The sequence below is a fragment of the Tiliqua scincoides genome, chromosome 9 (assembly GCF_035046505.1).
Source record: "Tiliqua scincoides isolate rTilSci1 chromosome 9, rTilSci1.hap2, whole genome shotgun sequence".
Taxonomy (NCBI): Eukaryota; Metazoa; Chordata; class Lepidosauria; order Squamata; family Scincidae; genus Tiliqua; species Tiliqua scincoides.
Genome location: NC_089829.1, coordinates 45,137,904 through 45,162,393, shown reverse-complemented (window position 1 = coordinate 45,162,393; position 24,490 = coordinate 45,137,904). Strand labels below are relative to the sequence as shown.

The window sequence follows — 24,490 nt, the reverse complement described above, 5'->3', positions numbered from 1 at the left end:
TCCTCCAAATGAACAAGGTTCGTTTTCCCACCATGCTTTGCGGGCGAATTGGGCTTTCCCAGCCAATGGAAGCAGCGCGGCCTGCCGGGGGATGTAGTCTCCGAGGAGTGGGAGGCGCTCCCGTGACCAGCATGGAGCGCGCAGGAGCCTGGGTGTGGCCGGAAGAGGCGGGGCGGGCGGCTGGCTGGCGACTCGCGGGGAGCGGCAGGGCGGGGAGCGCGAGGGGCGCTCGGAGGGTCTGGGCCGCGCTCGGTGCCGCCACCGCCGCCATTAGCCTGCAGCGGGAGCCGCCGGGTGAGTCCTGCGGGCGGCCTGAGGCGTGGGGCGGCCCTCTCTCCCGGGCCTGGTGGGCGGGGGCGGCCCGCGTCCTCCTGCTTCCCGCGTGAGGGACAGGCCAGGCCGCGGGGCCTTGAGGGAGCCCGGGACGGCGAGGGCGGCCTCTGCAGCCGCCCTCTTATCTTTGGGGAAGACATGTGTAAAGGCGCACGTGTGAGCGCGCACGCCCCTGTCGCGTGCACAGGGCTCCTCCACGCGCTGGGCTTCTCGTGTGCTCGTTCCTTGAGCACCAGGACCCGCTTATTAAAGCGACACCCTGCTGGGACCCCCTGCGCTTCCCAGACAAAGGCCATTGGAAGAAATAATGCCATATATGTGTTATTTATTAGGGTGTTGCGTATGCACAGATATAAATTAGTTTGTCATATATACGATATGCATGTATATAATTTTTATGTGTACATAATTTGTGTTTATGTATGCGTGTGTGTGTTTGTATATATGCATATAAAATCAGTGTGTGAGAATGTGTGTGTGTGTATAAATGTATGTTTATATAGGATATGTGTGTATATAACTTTTATGTGTACATAATTTGTGTGTGTGTGTGTGTTTGTATATATGCATATAAAATTAGTGTGTGTCTGTGTAGCAGCTGCATTCCAGACTGCAGGAGCTGAGCTCTTTGCTGGGTCATTACCAGCTGCAGCATCTGATTTTTTGAATAGACTCAGGGCTTGAGGCGATTACTTATTTGATATTTCCATCACCCACAACCACAAATCAGGTTGTGACCCACCAAGTGGGTCCTGACCCACAATTTGGGTACCACCATTCTGGTTGCAACTACTACTACCTTTTTTTTAAATAAAGTTTCTGGCCTTGGATGAACTGCTAATTTTTCTTACTTTAAAAAAACAAACCTTTTTTTACTGGTTTCTTAAACATCTTCTGAAATGGGGGTAAGGAGGTGGTGATGTTCTGGTGGGTTTCCTAGGGAGTGCTGGAAGCTCAAGGGCCTCCTTGGTAGAAATCTGGTTTTAAAGAAGGGGAATGTTAGTGAAATTTAGGCTGCATTTTGTGCTTGCTTCCTTAGGAGTTATAAGCAGTGTGTTTCCCAAACTGTGGGTCAGGACCTATCAGTGGAGTCACAGTTTGGTTGTTGGTGGGTCGTAAAACTGACAAGTTGATAACTAACAAAGAAAATGTATTGAGACCCATAGAAATTGAGACTGATTCACACATGGTATTTACTTGCAAGTACATGACTGTGCCTTGGCTCCCATTTAAGACCAGGTGAAGGGGAACACAAGGCCACCAGAATGGTCCCAGTCCAGTGAATGTGAAGCTCAACAGTAGCTCCAGGAGCTGGCACCCCACCACACTTAAAAAGGATAAAAGCAGAGGCTTAAACAGCTGGTAAGGTGAAACTTTTTTTTGTGTCGTGAAGCTAGGTGAGTCCCAATAAGGGTATCATTTTAAAAAGTAAGTCCTGGTGCTAAAAGGTTTGGGAACCACCTAGTTAAAATATCATTGTATGCAATGGAACTTACCCCTACTAAAACAGCATAAGATCATGTTGTCAGCATCCCTGCTGTTGGCTGTTTCCAGATATCTATGAGAAGATACCCAGAAAACCACTGGACCGTTCTGGAGCAACCATTTGCTGTAGTCTTGGAACCATATTGGCTTTGCATTCTGCTTTTCTACACCTGGGAATGAATTTAGTAGGTTAATTACCACAATCTGTTCACTAGAAAGGCACACTGAAATATAACACATTTTATTAACTGTAAAATAATGAGCTGATGCCAAGTTAGATCAAAGAGTTACTAAGGTACTGATGAATGGTGGCAAAAGTAATGAATGTTGCCTGATGGTGGTGGCAGTGAGATGAGGACAGAAAGAAATCTGATTCCTAGGAATCAAGGTGTAGAATTTTCCAGTGGATGAGTTTATGGGAGAATTCCTGGGTTACTGTATCTTAATTAATTTTGTGTATTGGGGAAAATGTAAATTAATTGCAGCATTTGGCTGATGAACTATATTATACAAGACAGTACAGTCGTTCCCATATTTTATAACTGTATTATACAAGAGCAGGGGTGTCCAAAGTTTTTGGCAGGAGGGCCACATGATCTCTCTGACACTGTGCCAGGGTCCAGGGGAAAAAAATTAATCTACATTTAAAATTTGAATAAATATGCATACATTTACATAAATGAATATATTAAAGATATTAATATTAAAGATATCCATTAAAGATATTAATGAATATTTTATATTTATAAAATTTTACATTTTATAAATATATAAAAGATGAACTTATATGAATGAATGAAGGTCTTGCAATAGCTCAAGGCCTATAAAAGGCCTTGCACAAAGCAAGGCTGGCCTTTCCTGGAGGGAGCCCTCGTCCCACAGCTCACGTGAGAGGCAAACCTCACGCTGAGAGCAGTTGAGTATGGCAGGCCAGTGTGGGCTCCAGCAAGTTTCCAGGGGGCCAGAGGCTCATTGGAATCTGGGGCCTCCCTGTGGGCCGCATTGGGAGTCCTCAAGGGCCGCAAGTGGCCCCAGGGCCGGGGTTTGGGCACCCCTGTACAAGAGAATACCATCATAAAAATGCACTGAAGGCTCACTTGAAATATATTTTGTCTGTTACTCCACTCTAGGATGTAAATAATATGGGAAAAGGTGATTTAGTGTGTGGCATTTAGGTGGAAGATAGTGAACACAGCATTTATTGATTTATTGCATTTATATCCTGTCATTGAACAGGGTAGGTGGGGTTCCTAGATAGTCACCCATCCAGGCACTGATCCAGACACAGAACTGCTTAGCTTCAGCAAGGTGGTTGTACCACCTGGCCTCAGATCATGCCTTGGAACCATAAGGCATTTGTGATTGTTTATTTTAGAAGAACTGGATATAATTGACATGGTGCAGTAAATATGTTCTTGGTCCAGTGTAACCAAGCCATTTCTAAAGAATGTCGAGATCTCCTCACTCTTTGAAGTTGTTGAGCCCTGCTTCGTATACATCTTGAGGGCTAGGCGTTTTCTTCGTCGTGGTCTCCCAAATTTTGAAACTCCCAGGAGAGCTCTGCTTTACCCAAACGTCTTAGATGTTCAGAAGGAGGTGGACACCAACCTCTTTAAAAAATCATTAGAGATTTATATTGAGATTGAGACATGTTATATATTGAGATTTTAGAGGGGTTCTAATATAGGTAGCCTTAATGGTAGTCAGGATTTTTCCTATCTAGTTCTGACCATGACTGACCAGGTCACCTCCTTCTTTCCTTGCCAACAAATCAACCCTTCAGTAGTGTTTTCCCATGGCTGTGCCACTTGTGGACAGAAGTGCTCTTTGAAGTGCCTTAAAAACAAGGTGAAAAAAGCAAAACGCTACTTCCATCATGGCATATATAAGACCCTGCCATTTCTTGGACTCTGATATTTTAATTAGAGTTTTGAAGCTTGTGAGCAATTATCTTTTTAAGTTGTTGCGGTCCACATCTCTTCTGAATGAACCTTGAATATTGAACCTTGCGAATATTGTTTAAATTACTAGTATGAATGAAATTGACGAAGTTCTCTGAATGGTATTTCTGCCTTCCTTCTAAGCCACTCCTCACTCTGCACAGTTCAAGACAGATAGGAATGCCTGTCTGTAGCCCTTTGGAAATATTTTGTCAGATGGTATAGTGCTGTGAGGACTGGTTGGAGGAATGTACATAGTGATACACTAAAGCCCATTTTTTAAAAGGAGAATGGGACGAAGTGCTCATAGTTTGCTAGGGCATTAGGAAGACGCTATGGATATCAAGTCTGAATCAATTTGAAAATGTGTCCAGGTTTGAGCAGTGTGAATAGAAGTTTAATGAAATCTGTGGCTTTGTGCACACAGTGGTAGCTGCAGGTTGTTGTCTTCCAATTTGATATAAGCACTTTTAGTTTCTGTAGGGTGTCAGGGTTGTGAATCAAAGTTAGCCAGCCCTGAAATTGGGAGCAATTGTGATCTTCATGTAGACATTATTGGCTTAATGTTGGAGAATGCTGTTGTGCTTCTTGGACCCCATGAATCAGGCAATATGTCTGCATGAACAAGAGGGTGTTCTGTAGAAGCTGTGATCCTTCTTTTTTTGGTCCAGTAGTGTGTAATGCACAGCTGGAACAAAAAGTAGTGCTTGTGTAACATACATTAGAAGGGAGTGAACCGAAAAGAAAAGGCACTTCCTTGTATTGGACCTGAAGATGACCCACATCTACACTGTTTAATGGGAGATTCTGATGGAAAGTTATAAAGTCATAGGTGTTAAAATGACACTTTTATCATTCTAGGAAGTAACACTGTGGATTTATATGTTATGTTTGGCTGACAATTAAATACTGGACCTTTACTAGATACAAGTTAAAAACATGGATATGCTGCTTTGCCTGCGAAGGGGGGGGGGGTTGGAGTTTGTCTAGTAATCTCAGTGCTTGGCATATTGAAGCCACCCTCCTGGTAAAGATCAATAAGTCAGTACCGTACAATCATGCTACTAGCCTCTTCATTGAGCAGCCTTATTTCTGGGGAATGTAAACTAGGTTGGTCTAATCTTCAGGCTGACCAAGCTCCCACCAGCGTAAGTTAGTGTGTAAGAAAGAAATATGCACCAACAGATTTATACTATTGTTTTGTTTGGTATTGATCGTCTCACCTAGAAAGCTTTGAGCAAGTAACATCAGAAGTACCTAAGTGACATAAAGAAGCTAGCCCAGGGGCCAATAAGCCTCTCTTGTTGCAACTTTTTGGTAGCTCTCCAGGAAAAGGAAATTCAGCAGATGTGAGGTGGTTGAGAGCACCCCTATGCATGCCCTAGTTGAATATCCAGATTAAGCAAGATTTACTAGGTGATCTTTCCACGCGAAAGGGGAATGCAGTCACTTCTGCAGTTTGTACAAGAGATGAGCAACTTGTAGGCTAACCTGGCAAGTATGTTCTGGCTTTCTTTCATTTCTGAAATGTTAAATGTGGATGGCATGGAAGCCACAAGGAAATAACTATGCCAGCACAAGAGAGACCCTAGGTACTTGGTAGCTCTAGTTCCTAGAAATTTGACACTGACTTTCAAAAACTATAGTCTTAAAATCCCCCCTCCCGTTCCTCTGTGCAGCATTTAAACAAATAGTCATCCATTCAGACACCCACAAACTCCTCTGAACCGATCAACCGTATTTCCATGGGCACACTTAATCACAGATTAAAATGAATACACAAAACAGACTGTGTATTTGCTTCTGAAAGTTATTGGACAGATTATCTTTCTCTCTCAGCACTTTATAATATAATAATATACAGTATTTATATACCGCCTTTCTTGGTCTTTATTCAAGACTTTATTCAAGGCGGTTTACACAGGCAGGCTTATTAAATCCACGCAGGGATTTTTACAAATTGAAAGAAGGTTCTCTCTTTCAAGAACCACCACATTCAAGATGTTACACTCCGATCTGGTTTAACATTCTGGCCTCCATCCTCCCACGCTCCGAGCAGATGGAACAGCTCAGCTGCAGCTTGCCAGCTGCTTCAAGGTCGCACGGTGCCGGTGGCCTCGAACTGGCGACCTTGTGGATGTTAATCTTCAGGCAAATGGAGGCTCTACCCTCTAGACCAGACCTCCTGCCCATATAGGAACTTTAGCGTGTTCCTATATGCCTAGAAATGTTTGTTGCTACTAGGATTGTTTAAGTACTTCCTGCACGTTTCTAGAACAGATGATGCTGGCCACCCACATGCCTCTTTGTCTTGCACAGATCTCTAGTCTGGCTGTAGTGCTTTTGTAGGGAATACTTGAAACGTATCCCCTGGGGGCTGGGGATAAGAATAGGCCCTCAGTCTGGCTATACTTGTCGTAAGAGGCAGGTGACTGACTAAACAGCCACAGGGTAGATGGGACTCCTTAGCCTGGGAAGACAGCTCTTCTGAGAGAAGGAAAACTTGGATCCGAAACGTCCACTGCCTTGTGGCTACATCCAGTTATGGAAAAGGCTTCAGGAGTCAACCTCGAGGCAAAATCCGGAGCCGGAGTCCCTGAGGCAGTTCATGGCTGAACACAGTCACGTTCTGGCAACTCCTGCGATGCCGCTGGAACCAACCGTATTGGCCTCTGCCTTTCCGTTGGACCATTTCAGCGACATGGAGAGGGGGGATTTGCTGCATGGGCAACAGCCTATCCTCCATATCTACCCAGGCTTCGCGCACTGGAGAGGACATTCTGTTCCAGAACCACCATTCAGAGCGCAATACCATAGTCTTCCAAGACTGAAGGATGCCAACACACAAGCCTACAGCACCCAGTATTCCCAGGTTGGGCAGCCTTCTCTGTGGATATCGTTTCTCCTTTGATCTTCAGATCCACTAGGTTTCTGTAGCAGCATTTCTGCTCTGCTCACACCTCTGTAATGAGTTTGATTTCTGTTTGCTGTACTCCACAAAATTGCGTAGCTCCCTTTGCTCTGGAAGTGTTTTCTCTGGAAGTTTGCATTGTAGGGGGACCAGTGATTTGACCCTGGTTTGCACCTAGTCTTGTAGTAGTGTCAGCTTCATTCTTAAAACTGAAATGATGCCTTGTTTGGTAATTTGTAAGGAGAAATGGGAATCTCTGGTTTGGAGTTTTTAGGTGCCTACTTTGTGCAGAATCATAGTGAGTGCTGCTCCTTCTGTTTTGTCTCCTGTGGTTCCCTTTCAGTCTATCTCAAAGGCCAAATCAGCATGAACTAGCAGATGGGCTCTGAGTGTGGCAACGGGCATTAATAAGCCTTGTAAATAGGGGAGTAGTTGCATGTTCCTTGTTTGACTTGCTCCTCCCTTTGCCAGACTGGGCAACCCCCTTAGTGTGCTACATTTCCATCCTATAGCGCTGATGTGGCTGTAGCCACCTGTGTGTATGTACGCTCCAGCTGTTTTTTCTGCCTTGTTTTAAAGGGTTATAGACACAGGGCTGTACAAAAGCGCTTACTGCTGACAAAAGTGTCTTGCCTTGGTTGGTAGCATCAGAGAGACCAGCTTTTCTCCTGAGTCTAGAGAAGAGCAGGGATTCTGTCATGTACCATGCTGACTGCAGAGGCATTCAGAAAACAACAAGAAGCCTTGCTGCTTTCTGAGTGCTCCAAAGTCTTGTTCTTCTCCAGGCATGGAAGGAGTGCAGCCCTCTCCTTGACACTGTACCGAGTCTTGGAGAGACTCAGAGCCCAATCCTGAGGTTGGCGGCATGGTTCCACACCGCGGACCACAGTCGCAAACGTGCCATAAGGCACGTTTGCGGGGCTCACCGCTGGACTCCTGCCAGAGCTGGGCTAGCGCGCGGCGGTGGCCCGGGTTCCACAGCTCGGCGGTCACCCAGACCGCCAGGCTGCGGAACGGGAGGTGGGGGCATGGCCAGGAGCTTGGGGGAGGCGTTCTGGGGAGGGGGGGCAGGTGGGAGGCGTGTTGGGGGAGGGGGAGAGGCGGATCTGCGGAGTTGAGCTGTGCACCCTACACGAGTACCTTTAGTGCCGACCTTTTGAGTGCCTTTAGCGCCTTCCCTTACTAGTTCCCTTCCCTAGTTCATTCCAGCTAGGATAAGCCCTGTACTTATTCCCCAGCTTGAAATTCTTATCACCCTGGGGGTTTATGCTGTAACAAGAACACATTTAGGCTGGTGATCATAGTTAGGCAAAATTTGTGGGCCCCTATACAGTCCTTTTAAGGTCAGAAAATAGCTGTGTGCTTCTGCGATACAGCCCAGTGTTAACAACCTATTGCAGATACAAAGAAGCCAGGGCAGGCACCTAAGAGGAGGGCTCTAGTGACCATTGTGAGCAGCTAGGCAGGAAGATGGCCAGTTTTGCCACTACACATGGTCACCAAAGGAATTTGTTGCTCATTTTGAATGACTAATTGTGTGGCTGTTATGATGATCTAATAACTTTACCTTCAGAGCAATTCAGCTGTATATTCTGAGTTCGATCTATTTGTTGAATGAGGCCAAAAATGCTGATATGAGGTCATTGCGATGCTCAAATCACAGAAGAAAAGAATCTTGGCAAAGTGAAACATTTGGAAGATTCTGGTGAAAGACCATTCTGTTGTGCTTCTTATAGGCTCCCATTGCTTTGGGTTGCTAATATTCATTGTTTTTTTTCCCCTTATTTCAGTTGCTGGCTCTGTTTGAAGATTCATAATGGGAGACAAGCCTATTTGGGAGCAGATTGGTTCCAGCTTTGTACAGCATTACTACCAGTTATTTGACACAGACAGGACTCAATTAGGAGCAATATATGTAAGTAGCTGCTGGATTGGGTCACTTTTATAATCTTGAGGTGTTACCTTTTTGCCTTATCTTTGTCATTCAAATAAACCTGTGACATGTTTTACTATCTTTATTTTACACAGGGAGAGAATTGAGGCAGAGAGCAACTTGCCAAATGGCATGTGTAGAATTTTTTTAAAAATGTAATCCTATTTTTAAAATCTTCCAGAATAAATTTAGCTTCCAAATGTGACTATCTAACGTGCACACTTGGTTTGGAGTATGGTTGTAGCTCTCTGGTAGAGCCTGTATGGTGCATGTAGAAGCTCCCTGGCATCTCTAAGGCTGGCTGGGAAATAGCCCTATCGGAAGCCCTGGAGAGTCACTCCAAGCCAATGAGGACAATACTGAACTAAGTGGACCAAAGTCTGACCTCTCACAAGGCATCTACCTATACATATATTTTGCAATATATTTGAAGTTAGTGTTTCTCAAGATTTCTCTGCCATACCATTTCACATGGTCCACCTATGACATCATCATGAGTTACTTCTGGGTTGGGAGACCTGATGCAATGCGACAAACACCAGTAAGAAGCTCAGGGTGGACAGGAGGCTTTTTTGAGCACGGAAAAGCTTGCTTTGGAGCTGTGCCCACTGAGCTGAGGCTCCTACCGCTGTTTGTTGCGTCACGTTCCTAGTCTCACTGCCAGGCAGCAGGTGTCCAGAGGTTCTGCAAGTACCACCAGACACCACATCAAGTACCACTGGTGGTTCCCCTACCACTGGTTGAGAAACAATGGTCTAAGTGGTTATTTCATGGGCAGTTTTAGAGTTTCTGGTGACTCTTTGAATCCTACAGCTGAAAATATACTCTATCTATTTGAAACCAGTTAATAGAATAGTTTGCAGATGTCTTCTGAATTGAGTGTTTTGAGAGAACTAAGTGGCAAGATAAAATATCATAAATAAGCATATTGGGCTACATGTGTGAGGATAAAATACTTCCTGAAACATGGTGGAGTCTCTTTACCACATTCCAATCTCTGCAGAGAATCTGATGCTACATCAGTGGGCCAGTTCTTCCCTTGTAAAAAGTTCTGGCAAAAAACAGCAGGTGGTGGGGATTGCAAATAAAATAAAAAATCTGAAAACACAAATAGGAGAAGTGAATTGCAGCTGCTCAGCCCAATTGGCATTGCTGCTTCTGCTGGTATTGAATGACAGTTTGCATCATTCTCTTTTGTTAAAACTTTATGGCAATGAATGGTCTCAACAGCTGCCTTTTTTATGGTGCTTATTTCACTGGAGGAACTCATGGAAGTTGGTAGGGTGACTGTAAAGTTAGTGGTTGACTGAGCTTTCATTTTGTTTATTGTGTTATGGAGCTAGGAGTGATCTCAAAATCCATGTTGCAGTGGTCCTGGTTCCCAATAAGTTTTACTAGACTGGAATATAAACTGAAATGGATCTTTTCTAAAATAAATATTTTTTATGAAATCAGCATGTACTTCAACATATGTGACTGTTGCTATCATAATGCTGCTAGTAGTTTTATCTTTGAATTAGTCCTCTCATTGCCTCCCTCAGCAGAGATGGCTACTGTGTCCCTGTTTGATGTTTGGCAGAATTGTGTTGATGTTTGTTTTTGGGAAATGTATGTGATGTAAGCTAGTAAAAAAACCACTGCAGTAACCGATAGGCCTGTGGACCCCTCTGTGATTGCCTGGTTCATGTATTTGCTTCCATGCTCATTTGGAGGCTGGAATTGCTTGTGTGTACACTCAAATTATACTAAGGCTCTCTATCAGATGTTACATCATGTGGTTTTTTCAGCAGAGCTTCTTTGCTCAAAACTGTTTATGATTTGTTTATGAGAAAGTGGTCTTTCACTTGTCTTTGGTGTTTGGATTTTTATTTGTCAGTTGAACCTGTGAGATTTCTGATATGTTTTCGAAACTCTGCAAAATTCTTTAAGAAAAGTGGATTGTAGTTTGTCAGTCTGGCTACAGAAGGCAGTACCATCGTGAAACTGGCATCTAATTTCATATAGTAATTTAAAGTGAAGTGGAAGCTGCCAAGCAGCCTTTTCATGAGTATGAAAAGGTATCTTTTGAACACTGTATGGTAGTCTGGGTTAAACAAAGATGTTGCTTGAGATAGCACACAAAGTCCTAGTTTCATGTGTGGTTACGGCAGGTTATAAATCAAGCCAGACTGAGGTTTAGATTGGACTAGAACAGTGCTCAAACTTCAAGAAGTGCCAGCAAATAAATACCAGGGCACTAGTTAAACTGAGAGCCCAAACCAGGAGGAATGGCTTAAACATGACTTCTGTAAGTGAGATAAGGTAAAAAATGGAGCATCAGGAGTTGCAGATAATTCAGAGTGAAAGTAGGTGGAAGGCAGTAGGATACAAGAACAGGAATTAGGGTCTAGGGGCATGGTCAGTAACTAAAAGATGAAAGAGGGGAATGGGTGTTTGCTTGCCTCCAGCCCAGTTGGCTTGCCAGCAGGTTTTGTTGATACAAACACTACTTTCTATACCTACCTTTGTCTTTAGTTTGACAATTGAGTGGTGGAGTGAGAAGGAATTGGAACCTCTTAGACAGCTGAATTTGGTCCACAGGCTTCTGCTTGTTGCATAAGGGGTCAGATTAGAATGTACGAAAACACCAGTGGAACAAATGTCCAAAGAGGTTGCCTGACACTCAGGGCAGGAGTGTAAAGCAGCCAGTCTGAGATCATAGTGTGTTCGGTTTGCTGTGGTGGTGCACTTTCCGGACTCCCAAGTGGCCAGCTGGTTAAGGGTTGAATGTCTTGAGTCATTTGGTCCCTTCCTTAGCCAGACTAACATGGTACAGGCTCAGTATACCTGTGCATAGATGATATGAATCTGTGACTGTTCTTGTTTTTTGTTTTTGTTGGACTCTTTCTTTTCTCCAGCAGTATGACGGTCTCTCTCTTTGATCATTTCAGATAGATGCCTCATGCCTTACTTGGGAAGGACAACAATTTCAGGGCAAAGCAGCCATTGTTGAAAAACTTTCAGTAAGTCTCTTCAGTATTCTTGCTCAGTATACTTCTGCTCAGCCCTGAAACTCTAAAAGTTTGGTGTTTTTTTTTTTCCATTTGGGCCAGGTTCTAGTTTTACTTCTGTTGTAGCATGTCTGTAAACTTGGGTGCTAGTTGAGGCAAATCTGCTAGAATGCATGCTACACCCTTTATCTCTCTCATCTGCATGACTGAAACCTTACTGATGGTGTGCTTAGTATTACTGGATCTGCATACTAGGAAGAAAGTTTCAAACTCAGTGAGAATTTATCTCTTTACAGATATCCCAAAGTGGCACAGTTTTCACAATCTCTGTGGTGGCTTCCATACTGGTCGGAGTCCATATTAAGGGTTCTGTCCGCCTAGTTTCACTAACAGCAATTTTAGTTTACCATGTAAGCACCACCTGGTCCTTTGGGAGACACATGGCTTGTGCAGAATGCTAAACGAATGGTTGGAAGAACCATATGGGTGTGGAAGTCTCTGCACAGACTATGACTGGCATGAAAACAGCAGCAGAAGTGGAAAAAGCCATGACAGTTGAGGGCAGGCATAAAGGAGGTCTTTTTTAAATAAAACTTCTAATCAGTTCAGGCTATGCTAATAATTATCATTAGAGCTACTGGGAAATGCTGTGTTCCATTGTACCTTAGGGCAGCGGTTCTCAAACTCCCAGGGAGTTCAAGAACTGCTGTATGTGTGTCCACGAAAGTGGAGTGATCGCGCTCCACCTCTGGTTTGCAATTGCAAACTGGAAGTGGGGCGTGATTGCTCCACTTTCAATTTCTAAAGCTTGGGGAACTCAGCGAAGGGTTGCGCATGGCTCCCCACACCCCCAGGAGGCTGCTGCAGGGACTTGTAAGTACGTGCCAGCCCCTGAGTCCCCCCTCCTGGAGATCGCGTCACTTCCTCCCCCGCCCTTAAGGGGGCAGAGTCCAGGGCTCTCAGGCTGAGGCATTGCGGCATCCCAGTTTGAGAACCACTGCCTTAGGGCATTGTACCTTACTATATATTGAATTCTTCCAGACAAAATAGAAAAGCAAAACTTGTAGGTTTTCCACAATGATGTAAACACACAGACACCCCCTTTTTAAACCACTAACTTTTTAATTATAAGCCAATTATATTTCACAATTTTCCATTCATTTTTTTTCTCTTCTTACAGAGCCTTCCCTTTCAGAAAATACAGCACAGCATCACAGCACAAGACCATCAGCCCACACCTGACAGCTGTATACTCAGTATGGTAGTTGGGCAGCTTAAGGTAAGAGCTCTCTCTTTCAGCCTTGAGCTCTGCAAAAGGGTTTTGAGAGCCCATCTTAGATGTAATGGTAAGCCATGGTTGTGAATTGGTTTGGGGCTGACCTATTCTCACCTTGGCCTACAGTTTGCTGAAGCTAGGAAGGAGGAAATGGAGCAAATGAGGGGATGAAGGAAGGGAAGCGAAAGCATACCAGCTGAAAATCCCATTCACAATGGCCCAATCATAGTCTGGCAGTTACTTTTGAAACAGTCTCTATGCCTGGCACCCCAAGGTAGTATGTTTACTTTTGATTGGGTTGTGGTGGAGCCTGGTAGAAGCTAGCTGCTGAGAGAGGAGTTCCTGCTCAGAAAGGTCTATGATGCTCTCTTGTATGTGTTGGGGATATTGCACTATTATGCTGTCTTTGGGAAGACCTGAAGGGTTAAAATAATAGCTGGGGCTCACTTTGAGTAGAAAGGCCTTCACGTTATTAGTACTCACTTGGCAAAGAGGAGCTAAAGGTGTCACTCATTTGTTAAAAGTGACATGGGGCAGAGCCAGAGATTTTATACACCTAGCCTGCCTTGTGAGAAGGAGAAGCTAAAGGTAGACATATTTCCCTTCCCTGATAACCAAAGAAGTGCTGTCATCAGGCAGGGCTTCAAGACTGTTCTCAGAAATCTTAGGCTTCCATTTGGGCAACTTGAGTAAGTTGTCTGGCTGTACTGATTGTGCATTGGAGGTTGCAAAGACTCTGAGCAGTTTCTCTCAGGACAAAAGTGTCCATCCATGATGATGGAGGTTTCAAAAGCAGGCAGAGGGAACTTCTCTAGTCTGAAGGCACACATGGGTATATATGTATCCTTTCACAGTGTCACCTTGCTCATGGCCCCTAGGTACTTAATGGCCCTTACTACAAACTACACTGCTGCAGAAATTGGAGAGGTCTGTCCATTTCCCAGTAAGAAGCAAGTGTCAGAGCAAAACAACATGGGGCACATTCCTCTTCATGTTCCTTCTTCCATTTTTCATCTCTCACTGCAGCATCCTCCTCCTTGGGGGGTTGTTCCTAGGGAAAGCATGTGTGAGCTGCAAAAGGTTATGGATTTCTTAACCAGCAGGAAGAGCTGTAACTCAGAGATTAAGGCTACAATCCTATCCACACTTTCTTGGGAGTAAGCCCTATTGCTTACAATGGGACTTCTGAGTAGGCATGGATAGGATTGGCTCTATGTTACATAGGAACTGAGATCCCAATCTTATGTCTCTACTCAGAAGTAAGTTCCATTATAGTCAATGGAGCTTACTCCTAGAAAAGTGGATAGGATTGCAGCCTGAGTGGGAATATTTTATCTCCACAGAAGATAAAGGCAGATATGCCTTTCCTTAGAACAGTGACGGCGAACCTTTTAGAGACCGAGTGCACAAACTGCAACCCAAAACCCACTTATTTATCGCAAAGTGCCAACACGGCAATTTAACCTGAATACTGAGGTTTTAGTTTAGAGAAAACAACTCATACATTAACATCTTTTACCTACTATTACTTGTAACCTGTAATGAACTTTTCCTCTAGAAATTTATCCAATCCTTTCTTAAAGGCATCTAGGCAAGTTGTCATCACTGCTTCCTGTGGCAAAGAGTTCCACAGACTAATTACATGCTGGGTAAAGAAATATTGGGTGGCTGCAAGACCTTGCCACTGCTCATTTTCTCAAACAAGAAAATATATTTTTTAAAAAGCCCCACCCACAGAAGTTGGCTCTAAGGCTGCAATCCCAGCCACTCTTTCCTAGGAGTAAGCCTCATCGACTCTAATGGGGATTACTTCTCTAATGGGGCTTACTCCTGAGTAGACACGCACAGGAGCGGGCTCCAAGGCTGCAATGCCAGCCACCCTTTCTTGGGAGTAAGCCTCATCCACTGTAATGGAGCTTACTTCTGAGTAGACATGCACAGGAGCAGGCTGCAATGCCAGCCACCCTTTCTTGGGAGCAAGCCTCATCCACTGTAATTGGGCTTACTTCTGAGTAGACATGCACACTGTAATGGGGCTTACTTCTGAGTAGACATGTACAGGAGCAGGCTCCAAGGCTGCAATGCCAGCCACCCTTTCTTGGGAGTAAGCCTCACCCACTGTAGGAAAGAGCTCAGTCTGAGATTCTGGAGAGCTGATGAAGATAATACTGAACTGGAGGGGGATTCAGTATCCAGGTTTAGATATACTAAACCACCATTAAACCATGGTTTTAGCATAAGCCTCTGGCTAGCACATGCTCCCCCCCCCTCACCTTTTTGTGCAAAGGGAGAAAATGTGCTGTTTGTTGTGTCCAAACCTGGCAAACTGCAATTCTAACCACAGATTGTGAACAAGGCAGAAAACCAGGAGGCAACTAGACCTTCACCTGTTACAAACAGCTTTGATTAAACTCTTAAGGGATAAAGAAAAGTAGTGCTCACAGCCGGTTTATAAATGTTAGGGGCAATAACATTGCCCATGTTGATGTGCCCATGGAGCAAAAAAGCAGGATATAAATCTAATAATAATAATAATAATAATAATAATAATAGTCTAAAGCTATATTATTAACTTCTGCTTGTTTTTTTTCTGCCTCCCAATAGTGCTTCTGCTCTAAATCTTCAGTAACAATGAAGATGCCTGTGTGTGTATTGGTGGCTAGGCTTTGAATGTTCTGTGTATATACACTAAAGCTTTCATAACAGAACTCAGCAGACAATGGTTTTGTGTGCCTTCAAGTCATGTCGGTCCAGTAATGGTTTCTCTCCTGTTCTGCTCAGGCAGATGATGACCAAATTCTAGGTTTCCATCAGACCTTTTTATTGAAAAGCTTACAAGGTGCCTGGGTGTGCACCAACGAAATCTTCAGGCTAGCACTCCACAATGTTTAGCCTCTGGCCACCTCCTACCTCTGATCTTCACAGCTCTCACTGAGTAAGAAGTGCTGTGCTTGCTCCTGGATCCTAATTGATCTTGCAGTCTGAATAGCATGGGCTTTTGATTGTGTGTTACCAAGCAAGAACCCTGCTCATTTTCATGGTTGTGTCTCTTGAAATGAGCAGGTGGCATTGTTTCCCTGAAAACAGTTGCTGCACAATTAATTCAGCATAACACTACTTTTTTTATACTATTCAGTTGCCTGCTTAACACATCCTAGACTTAGCATTGCATAGAAATCAAAGGCATTTGCATGGCACATAGTTGGATTGAAATGTTTTGTCTACATAAAAGTGGGCAGATGTGACTGTGCAATTTTTTTCCTAGTTCACAGGATGCCCCGTGGCCAGATAGGTTATATATCAACTGTGGCCTGCATGACCCTTAAGGGTGCCATCAATGTACAGATAGGCTTGCTGCAAGGAACTCACAACATAATTTTCAGCAAAGCTGGAGCTTTGACAAAGGCAACAGTCGGGCTTTTGGGAGCTGAGCAAATGCAGTTGTGCACCTCGTTACGTTTTGTTTCTTGTTTGGGATGGGGATTAATTCAAAGTTTAATCCAAAGGTGGGTGTTGAAGACGAATTTGGTCTGGTGTTCTTAATCTGAATGTGTGTCAAGGCTATTGGAATGTAAAGCATGAGTGTGTGGATACCCTTCTTTCATCAGTTGCTAATACTTGGAGGGAGAAACCTAAACGGGTTGGTGTGAGATCCTTGCCAATGAAATGCCCTTCTTAGGAACCACTTCTGTCCATCTCCCACAGGTCTTTGAAGTTGTTTTTTCAAAGGCTTCTTCTCTGTTTCAAGCTCATAGGCTCCCAAATTGTGTGGAAGGGCATGGTTAGGCATGCAATGACTGAAGATTGTATTAGTTTTCCTATTTTTTTGTGTGGTAGTGGGGGGGTTCTAGAGCCAGTACCCAGAGCTGCCTCTTGAACTGAAACTATATTTGACACCGAGGCCATCCAAAGGCCTTGTGAAGGACTGATCATAAGAAGGAATATTATCTGGCAAGGAATACTAAACCAGCAGTATCCTCCATCAGGCTTCTCAGGCTCTCAGTAACTTTCCATATAATCACGGCCAATGCTTCCATACAATTCAACTACCATATTACTCATACTTCTGTCTTCCCTGGAAGATTGAGTAAGGCAAAGACTTGAGCATGACATTTTTGTCAGGTGGTTACAGAATTTAAAAACAGTGCATTCCAGACTTGTTTTAGCAAATCTCTGCAATCTAGTTCAGGGCTCTAGATCTAGAATCTAGCCCCAAAACTTAGGAACTAATGCTAGTCAACCAGGGGAAATCTGAAACTTGGTCAGAAGTTCCTTTTCCAAGTGGGTGCAACCCAGTGCGTTTCAAATATTTTATACAGCATCTCCACATGCCTCTTTATAGCCTCGTGTTTAACATGTAAGTTAGTTGCCAACCTTTCACAATTGAATTAGATTATCTAGGAATTGGTATCAGTAGTCACCTGAAGACTGAGAGCAACCTTGGGCGTTTTAACAGTGCCTTCCAGAGTTTCCAACATTACATATTAAAAATCCTCCAGGAATTGTTTTGGTCAGAGTTGGCAACCCGTAGTGTAATTAGATGTGGTTTAACAAACTACAAACTTGGTATTGATCTGGATAAATCTCATTGTGTGTAAGGCTTGGAAAGAAGTCTTCGAGCTTAGACTACTGAAAATAAATTCTGGTGTTCTTGACATTAATTGTACTCGAGTTTGTTCTCTCAGCTGAACAACTCTTTACTCAGATTGTTCCAATTATACTTTCTTGAGTCCCAAAAAAACTTACAAGTCATGAACTGCCATAAGCATAGAAGATGCCCACACTGTGGTGACAATTGCTACCATCTAAGAGGATTGCCACCAAGTCATGATGATGTTTGTGGATTGTCTGTGATTTTGTAATTCTGCATCATAAAGACTGTAAAAGGCATGTTGTAATATTACTTATTTGTTCATGAGCAAAGGTATGAAAAGATGAACTGTAAGCTATATTAGTTGAGTGTTGCTGCTGTAGAACAAGTAAAACAAGCATGACAATTTTGGCACCAGCTGCAGGAATTTCCCTACTAGCATTTATTTGCTGTAGCCTAAAGTGTCTAAAATGTATCTCTGTTCTTTCTTCACAGGCGGATGAAGATCCTATTATGGGATTCCACCAGATATTTCTATTAAAGAACATCAATGATGCTTGGGTTTGCACCAATGACATGTTCAGGCTAGCATTGCACAACTTTGGTTGAGACAGCATCCCCGGGGCACCTGTCCTTTTCTTTTCTCCTCTCCTCCTTACAGATGTTATTAATCACACTCATGGAACATTCCAAATATCATACACAAACCTGCAACACCATGGCAAGCCGGCAAGCAAGACCTGCAGTGTGCCCTTCTGAAGAGTTGATGTGTGTCACTAGAAGAATTCCTTGTGCATGATGTTTGGAAGTTAGACTTAGCTGCATTTGACAAGGGAAATGTGTGTTTTACCAGCCTGCCTCGGGAAGCATCCGTAATGCAAAGGTTGTGTTTCTGTACTGACAAGTTTCTCTAATAACCCAAAGAAACGAAAAGAAAGAGAAGAACTGCAGCCTGAATCCAGCTCTGATATTGATTTTTTTTTTTTGTTCAGATGTTTCAGTGCTACACGATATAATAAAACCATGACATTTTCCTAACAGTTTAAATTGTTGGATGTTTAGTTTGTAACTAGAGTCTCACATCTCCAACTCTGCGTCTGAATATCTGGCTGGATGAAAGCTTGCAGTTCTTACAGACAATGTAGCTGTCATGTCCCTTTTTTTGGAGGGGGGGGCATTGTTAAAGGCTTGATCACATTAATTGCTGAAGGATTGCTGCAAATATCTGAGAGAGAATTCTCTTTCCTCTGAAACTTTCATGACATGGATGTATATCACTTCTATTCTGATCAAATCATTACACTTCATCATTTTCTTCAATCTATACAGAGATAGATGGAAGACCATGCATAAAAGTGACAGTGCTGGCAATGTGTACTATTTACTTGCCTCTTTTTAGGAATGAACTCTTTAGACTTGGCATATTTCTTACCATTTACTCCTCCTTGGTGTTCAAGTGTTGGGTCACTATGATGCTCAGCATCTTGAATTGTTTACAGAGTTTTTCCCTTTTAGAATAGTTCTTTCTTTGAGCCAGGACACTTGTAACCCCAGTTCTATTTCTCTAGTTCCTTTTGGCTTGCTCTGGACAGTGCCCTGAATTTATCTGCCAGAGTAGCAGCATTCGAATAGTTAAATAGTGCTCATACATTCTTAATAATAATAATATCCAAACTTAGAAAACTTTCCAGACAAATTCCTTGCAAAGTTGTTGTGCTGTAAACAGCATAGCAGAGTGGTGGAGGAGGCAGTGACAGCAGAGACAGATTTTCAAAGTGGTTGGATCCCAGTGGGCTTCTTTATTCAGGTGCTTCGTATGAGCTGAGTAACCATGCACCCACAGGCCTTACAGCTTTCAAAGCAGATATTCTAAACTTGAGCTAGTACGTCATTTATTATTCAAAATGTGGCTGAGTGTCCAGAAAAGAACCCAATATAGTTCTCAACGATTCCTAGCAATGGAAGGAATCTCAGAAAAAAGCTTGATTTGCTAACCACACTTGTTGTGGCCGTGTTTTGTCCACACCAGTGTGGCAGAAAAAAACAAGGGAGATGAGTGTTAGCAAGCTCAAGAGCTGCATAGCCAGGTACAAATGTTGCTTTCTGAAATGCTTGAAGTGCCCATCTCCGTGAAATGTCCCTTTTAGCTTCTTTCTAAGTTTCCATGTCTGCTGTATTCTTTACACTGATCCCTCTACCTCTTTCCTATCCCCTTCTTCTTGTGCTGCTGTTTACTCAGAAGAAACTTAAAGGACTAGTACTTTTCATGGCAAGCCAACACTTCTGGGCAACCACAGCTGAAGTGAATGTGAATGCTATCTCACCACTGCTTCATTGCAATTATATTAAGAGTGGCATTCTCTATAAATGCCACTCATTTGGGCAGGGGACATAGGCTACTATCCATGTCTTGGAGCATCTGAGCTGATTTACTAGTAATGTCAGTGGAATTAACTGCATGATTGCTTAGAGATGCAGCTTTAAATGAAGGTGAACACTTTCCCATTGCCAAGTTGGTGGTAAGAAAAAGGTGTCTCTTGTACCTGAAAAGTATATCCTGCATGTCCTTATTGAATCTAGCACACCTGAAGAGAGGTGGTGGTGGGTCATATAATGATACCATGTTTTGAATCAATGTTGTATTGGCCTTAATAGAAGAGGTGTTAATAGCCATATTAAAATAAAATGCCTTACAAAAATTCCTTGAATGAGAGGTTCACAGGGAACACACTTTGTCCTGCCTTTTGGTTAAGCAGAAGAACCCTTTTTTCCTTGCCTTTCATCGGGGAGTGACAGTTGCCCAATACCTACCAGGAGCACAACTGCCACTCTTACAATTTTCTTTTTTGGGGGGTCCCCTGCAATCCAAAGAACTAGAGAAATGGGTAGTTCAGATAGTAAAGCTCAGTCAGCTTCCATCACTTCATGGAAACAATGACTGCTTTGTATGTCTGCCTGCCTGTCTCATGGGGATGGAAAGTATCCTCATGATGTTTTGGTACAAGAAGGAAAGGTGGCATATCTGACCTGGAACTATGGATGATGTATAAATACAAACAAAGGCTATTAAACTGGTTATTAGAAATGGTGTAAATTATTCTCACGACTTTAAAATGCTAAATGTGACCACTCTTTAGGAGATCTGTAAAACACTGAACCAGCCTACCTGCTATTTATTGTGGCCAAGTCCTTCACAACCCTTCTTTGTCGTCCTAGGCAGGTAGAAGAACCAGGATAGTTTTTGAGCTCTTGATGGCTTGTGTGTAGTTTGGTGGGTAACAACATGTAGACTTTAGGATGCCCTTCCCCAGTAGCTACACAAAAATGCACCAGAAACTTGGAAAACTAATCAACTTTGCTTCTGTATTGACAGAAAGTAACTGCAGCAGCTTATGCTTTATGGCCCACATTTAATGTACGTGAGGAACAAGGGAAACCATTTTTTGTTGGCAATCTTATAGAACTCCGATTGCAGAACAGCACCAACTTTGACAATAAGTAAATTGAACTTAGGAGGAGCAAGGCTGCCTATTCAACATCAACTGTATGATCTTGGCTTGATAAGATTGTACCCATGACAAATATATAAATAAAGGTTCTTCTAACAAACAGTCTTGCTTTTAAGTCCAACTATAACAGTGAAAATGAAGGTGAGGCCATGCTGGGTGCTATCTTGCCCCAACAAAGCAATAGATAAGAACATGTGTTTAGCTCTCATCCTTGTCTGTCTGGTTTAAGTTGGTGGGTGGGGCAGCCTCATCCCTACAGCTCTACCTTCATGGCTGCTAGTGCTCCAGGCTTGTTTCTGATTTTTCTAATGCTCAAAAGACTGGGTGGGTGGGTGAGTTGTAAGGGAATCTTTTTATATAAACAATCATATGATCCTGCTTGTACTTTTCCAATGCCTAACTTCATAATTCTCTAACTTACCGGAGAGGTGTTTGGGCCTAGGAAGAAGCAGCCTGTCAAGAGAATAATGTAACATCATCCAGTTATTTCCAGTGTGTATGCTGCTAGCATGTTCTGGAAGGACAGTATGTGAATTATTATGTAGCAGCCTATAGAAGGTAAACCTGTTTTATTGATCTATATGGGCTTCTGGTAGGGGAAATTCTAGTTTTAAGTACCTGTGCTTGTTTTCATTGGTTGTCTAGGCCCATTTGCCTGTTTTAAAAACATTTATATACTGCTTTTCAACAGAAGTTAACAGTTAATGTAGCAAAACAAATGAAAATGTAATGCCTAATAATTTGTAATAACTCTAACCATGTAAGCATCCTGTATTAAATAGTAATATTCAGTTCCTGAATATTCTGTTACAGTGATATGCAAGGGCTTCAGGCTGGAACAAATCTGATGTAGGTAGAGATAAAGACCCCAGGGATCCTTAACCCGTGATTTGTGGTTTTTGGAATAGAAGTAACAGTTATGCAAAGTTATGCAAAAATTTACATATTTTTGTGGTAAATCTTGGGGGATGGAGAGAAATGAGTATCTGCTGATTATCTAGATCTAGATGTGAGACCTGGAATTTTTACATAGATATGAAGCTGCCATTGACTTGCCTACTGTCCTCTACTCTGGCAGTAAAGCAGCTTTGAACAAAAGGGATTGATCCTTATATTTTCTGTATACAAAGCAGATGTTTTACCAGTAGACTTTACCTCAGTAGCAGTTCAGCTATCTTGAAGTTTGAATATTTGAATATTTATTCAAACAAGCTATGAAGGGATAGTGAGATTAATCTTTATTGGTGTAAAAGCAGGCATGTATTAATGTTAACAGAAGTCTGTTAACAGGCAGGAACTTTTAAAAATATTTCAAACGAATTCAGACATTTTAGATACTGTATCCTGACCTCATAATGAAAACTTTTGGCATATCAGCCATCCTTTACTTTGTGATTAGGCTACTTTCTGCATTGTTGCTAACTTTTATGGGAAAAAGTTATATGGAATTGAATAGGACTCAGCAAAGGGGACTGGCAGTAAATGAAAGGATAGGGGAAAGTAGCTCCTGTTCATTTGTGTGCTTCTCATGCAGCTATTAAAAGAACAGAGCCTTTGGCTGCAATCCTGACCACACTTTCCTGAGAGTAAGCCCTCTTTCTTACTTACTTAAGAGAGTAAGTAAGAAGGACTTACTTCTGAGTAGACCTGGTTAGGACTGTGCCCTTTGTCTATGAAAAAGTTATTTATGTCAGTAGGTTAAAAAATCACTGTACAGTCAGGTTGCATCTCATGCAAGGGTTGGGTTCAGAAGTTGGTGTATAATGCAGAAGTTGCATATCCTTAAAATTACCGGTCAAATTACCCATAAAACTTACCATGAAGATGGGTCAGGCTTAGGTGATGGAGAGTGAGTTGTAATCCAAACGGTTGGCTGTGGTTGAGGTCATGAGGTTGGTTGCATAGACTCATCTGCCGTTACTAGTTTTTTCTGGAGAGACTTAGTGACTGGTAACTGCTGCTATTGTCTCTTGAGCTCCTCAAACATTTCTTGGTATGGTGTCTTGTTGTCCGTAATACCACATGTGATTTTGAGGCTTCATTCCATAGAGGGTTTGTATTTAGAACTTAAATCATTCAAGTGTTTTGATGCTTAAAATACTTCGGCAAACTTATGAAGATTCCAACTTGCTGGCTCTTCCTGTTCGTCATTGTCAACTTCTGTAGATGATTTTGTCAGCTCCTCTAACTCCTCGTTAGTCAGTGTTTCTCCATGGCCCTCAATTAATGCTTCCATTTCTTCCTCAAGGATGTCAACAAAATCATCACCACCCAAATGCCTGGCCACCTGAACAATGCATTTGCACTTCTTCATCAATGGTCAGAAAACCCTGAAAAACATTCACACATATTTTACATAGGTTTTGTCAGCATATATTGACTGTTTCAGGCTCAATTGTACCCATTGCCTGTGTGATACATATGCTGCAATCAACAATGTTCAAGGACATCCAACACTCCATTGTATTAACATTGGGATCAGCATCCATATCACTACCTATATGCAAGAATGTAAGCGCCATGTTTGTGACCTTGAAATAGCAAATCACATTGTGGTCATGAGGATGGAGGTGGTTTTGGGTGGGATGAAGATGACAGGCTTGTGTTGTAACAGGTTTATGGAGGTAGAAGTTCTCAGTGTGCTCGAGATCACCATAAAGGCTTTCATGAGTGGGAAGGGTTGCTGGGTTTTTCTCCTAGAAGGGCAACCCTCTCCTGGCACGTTTAGAAGGGGCAGGAAAGCCTCTCTGGACCTGACCAGTCCTCTTCAGTGTGTGGGTTGTGACACCAGTGGGGCTGTGGCAACCTTTCTAAACCTGTGCAGGGGACTGTTTGTTGATACAGGTTGAGCCTCATTATTCCCCTGGGTTCCGTTCCCAGCACTCACGTGGATGGCAAAAAACGCACTATAGCAAATCAATTTGAAAAACAGTTTCTTTGCTCTGTGATTTAAAAACAGCCTTGCTGACCTTTGTGATGTAAGATAAGAGTCATTAAGAAGACAATCCATCAATCAGTGCTCCTCCTTACAAAGGTGCTTCACTCAGTCCCTCCCTTCACCAATGCAAAGTGATCACCTTTCCTTCACATGCTCAGGGGGAAGGGAGGGGTTGCCTGTAGAGAGAAGGATCGATGGATGGTCAGCCAGCTGCCCTGTGTGTGTGTCTGCCCGTCTGTCATTAAGGAGGCTATTTAAAGGACTGTTCAGTTTTTAAGACTGATTTTGAAGGGATGCATTTTCCCCCCTTCTCCAGGGATCAGCACAGTCCTCCTCATTTGCAGTCCATTTGTGTTGAGTCAAATCCGTGTATAAAAAATCCGTGTGTAACAAGGCTGGATCTGCATAATCCTGCACAGCCTCTTCTGGCTGTCTGACCCTCAGTCATGGGGCCAGCTCTGCTCCGGCTGATGCCTCTTAGGGCTGCTTTGAGGACACAAGAGGGAGGAGGAAAGGGGGCAGGTGGGGGGCAGCTCATCCTGGGGAGGAGCAACATCAGAGGTGAGGCCCCAGCCCCCTGCTTA

General features: G+C 43.1%; 1 protein-coding gene across 1 annotated transcript; it reads left to right on the top strand.

The window, feature by feature from the left end:
* The first annotated feature begins 167 nt into the window (after nucleotides 1–167).
* NUTF2 (nuclear transport factor 2) lies at nucleotides 168–20,544 on the top strand. The gene is made up of 5 exons (XM_066637086.1): nucleotides 168–294; nucleotides 8,460–8,584; nucleotides 11,533–11,604; nucleotides 12,773–12,871; nucleotides 17,955–20,544. The coding sequence occupies exons 2-5, from the start codon at nucleotides 8,486–8,488 to the stop codon at nucleotides 18,066–18,068; spliced, it is 384 nt and encodes a 127-aa protein (XP_066493183.1). The 5' UTR covers nucleotides 168–294; nucleotides 8,460–8,485; the 3' UTR covers nucleotides 18,069–20,544.
* Nucleotides 20,545–24,490: the final 3,946 nt, after the last annotated feature.

Bases quoted from the DNA above. Each gene is read 5' to 3' on its own strand.
- NUTF2 (XM_066637086.1), top strand. From the start codon at position 8,486: ATGGGAGACAAGCCTATTTGGGAGCAGATTGGTTCCAGCTTTGTACAG. The intron at 8,585-11,532 runs GTAAGTAGCTGC...TGATCATTTCAG, and splicing joins CTCAATTAGGAGCAATATAT to ATAGATGCCTCATGCCTTAC. The intron at 12,872-17,954 runs GTAAGAGCTCTC...CTTTCTTCACAG, and splicing joins TGGTAGTTGGGCAGCTTAAG to GCGGATGAAGATCCTATTAT.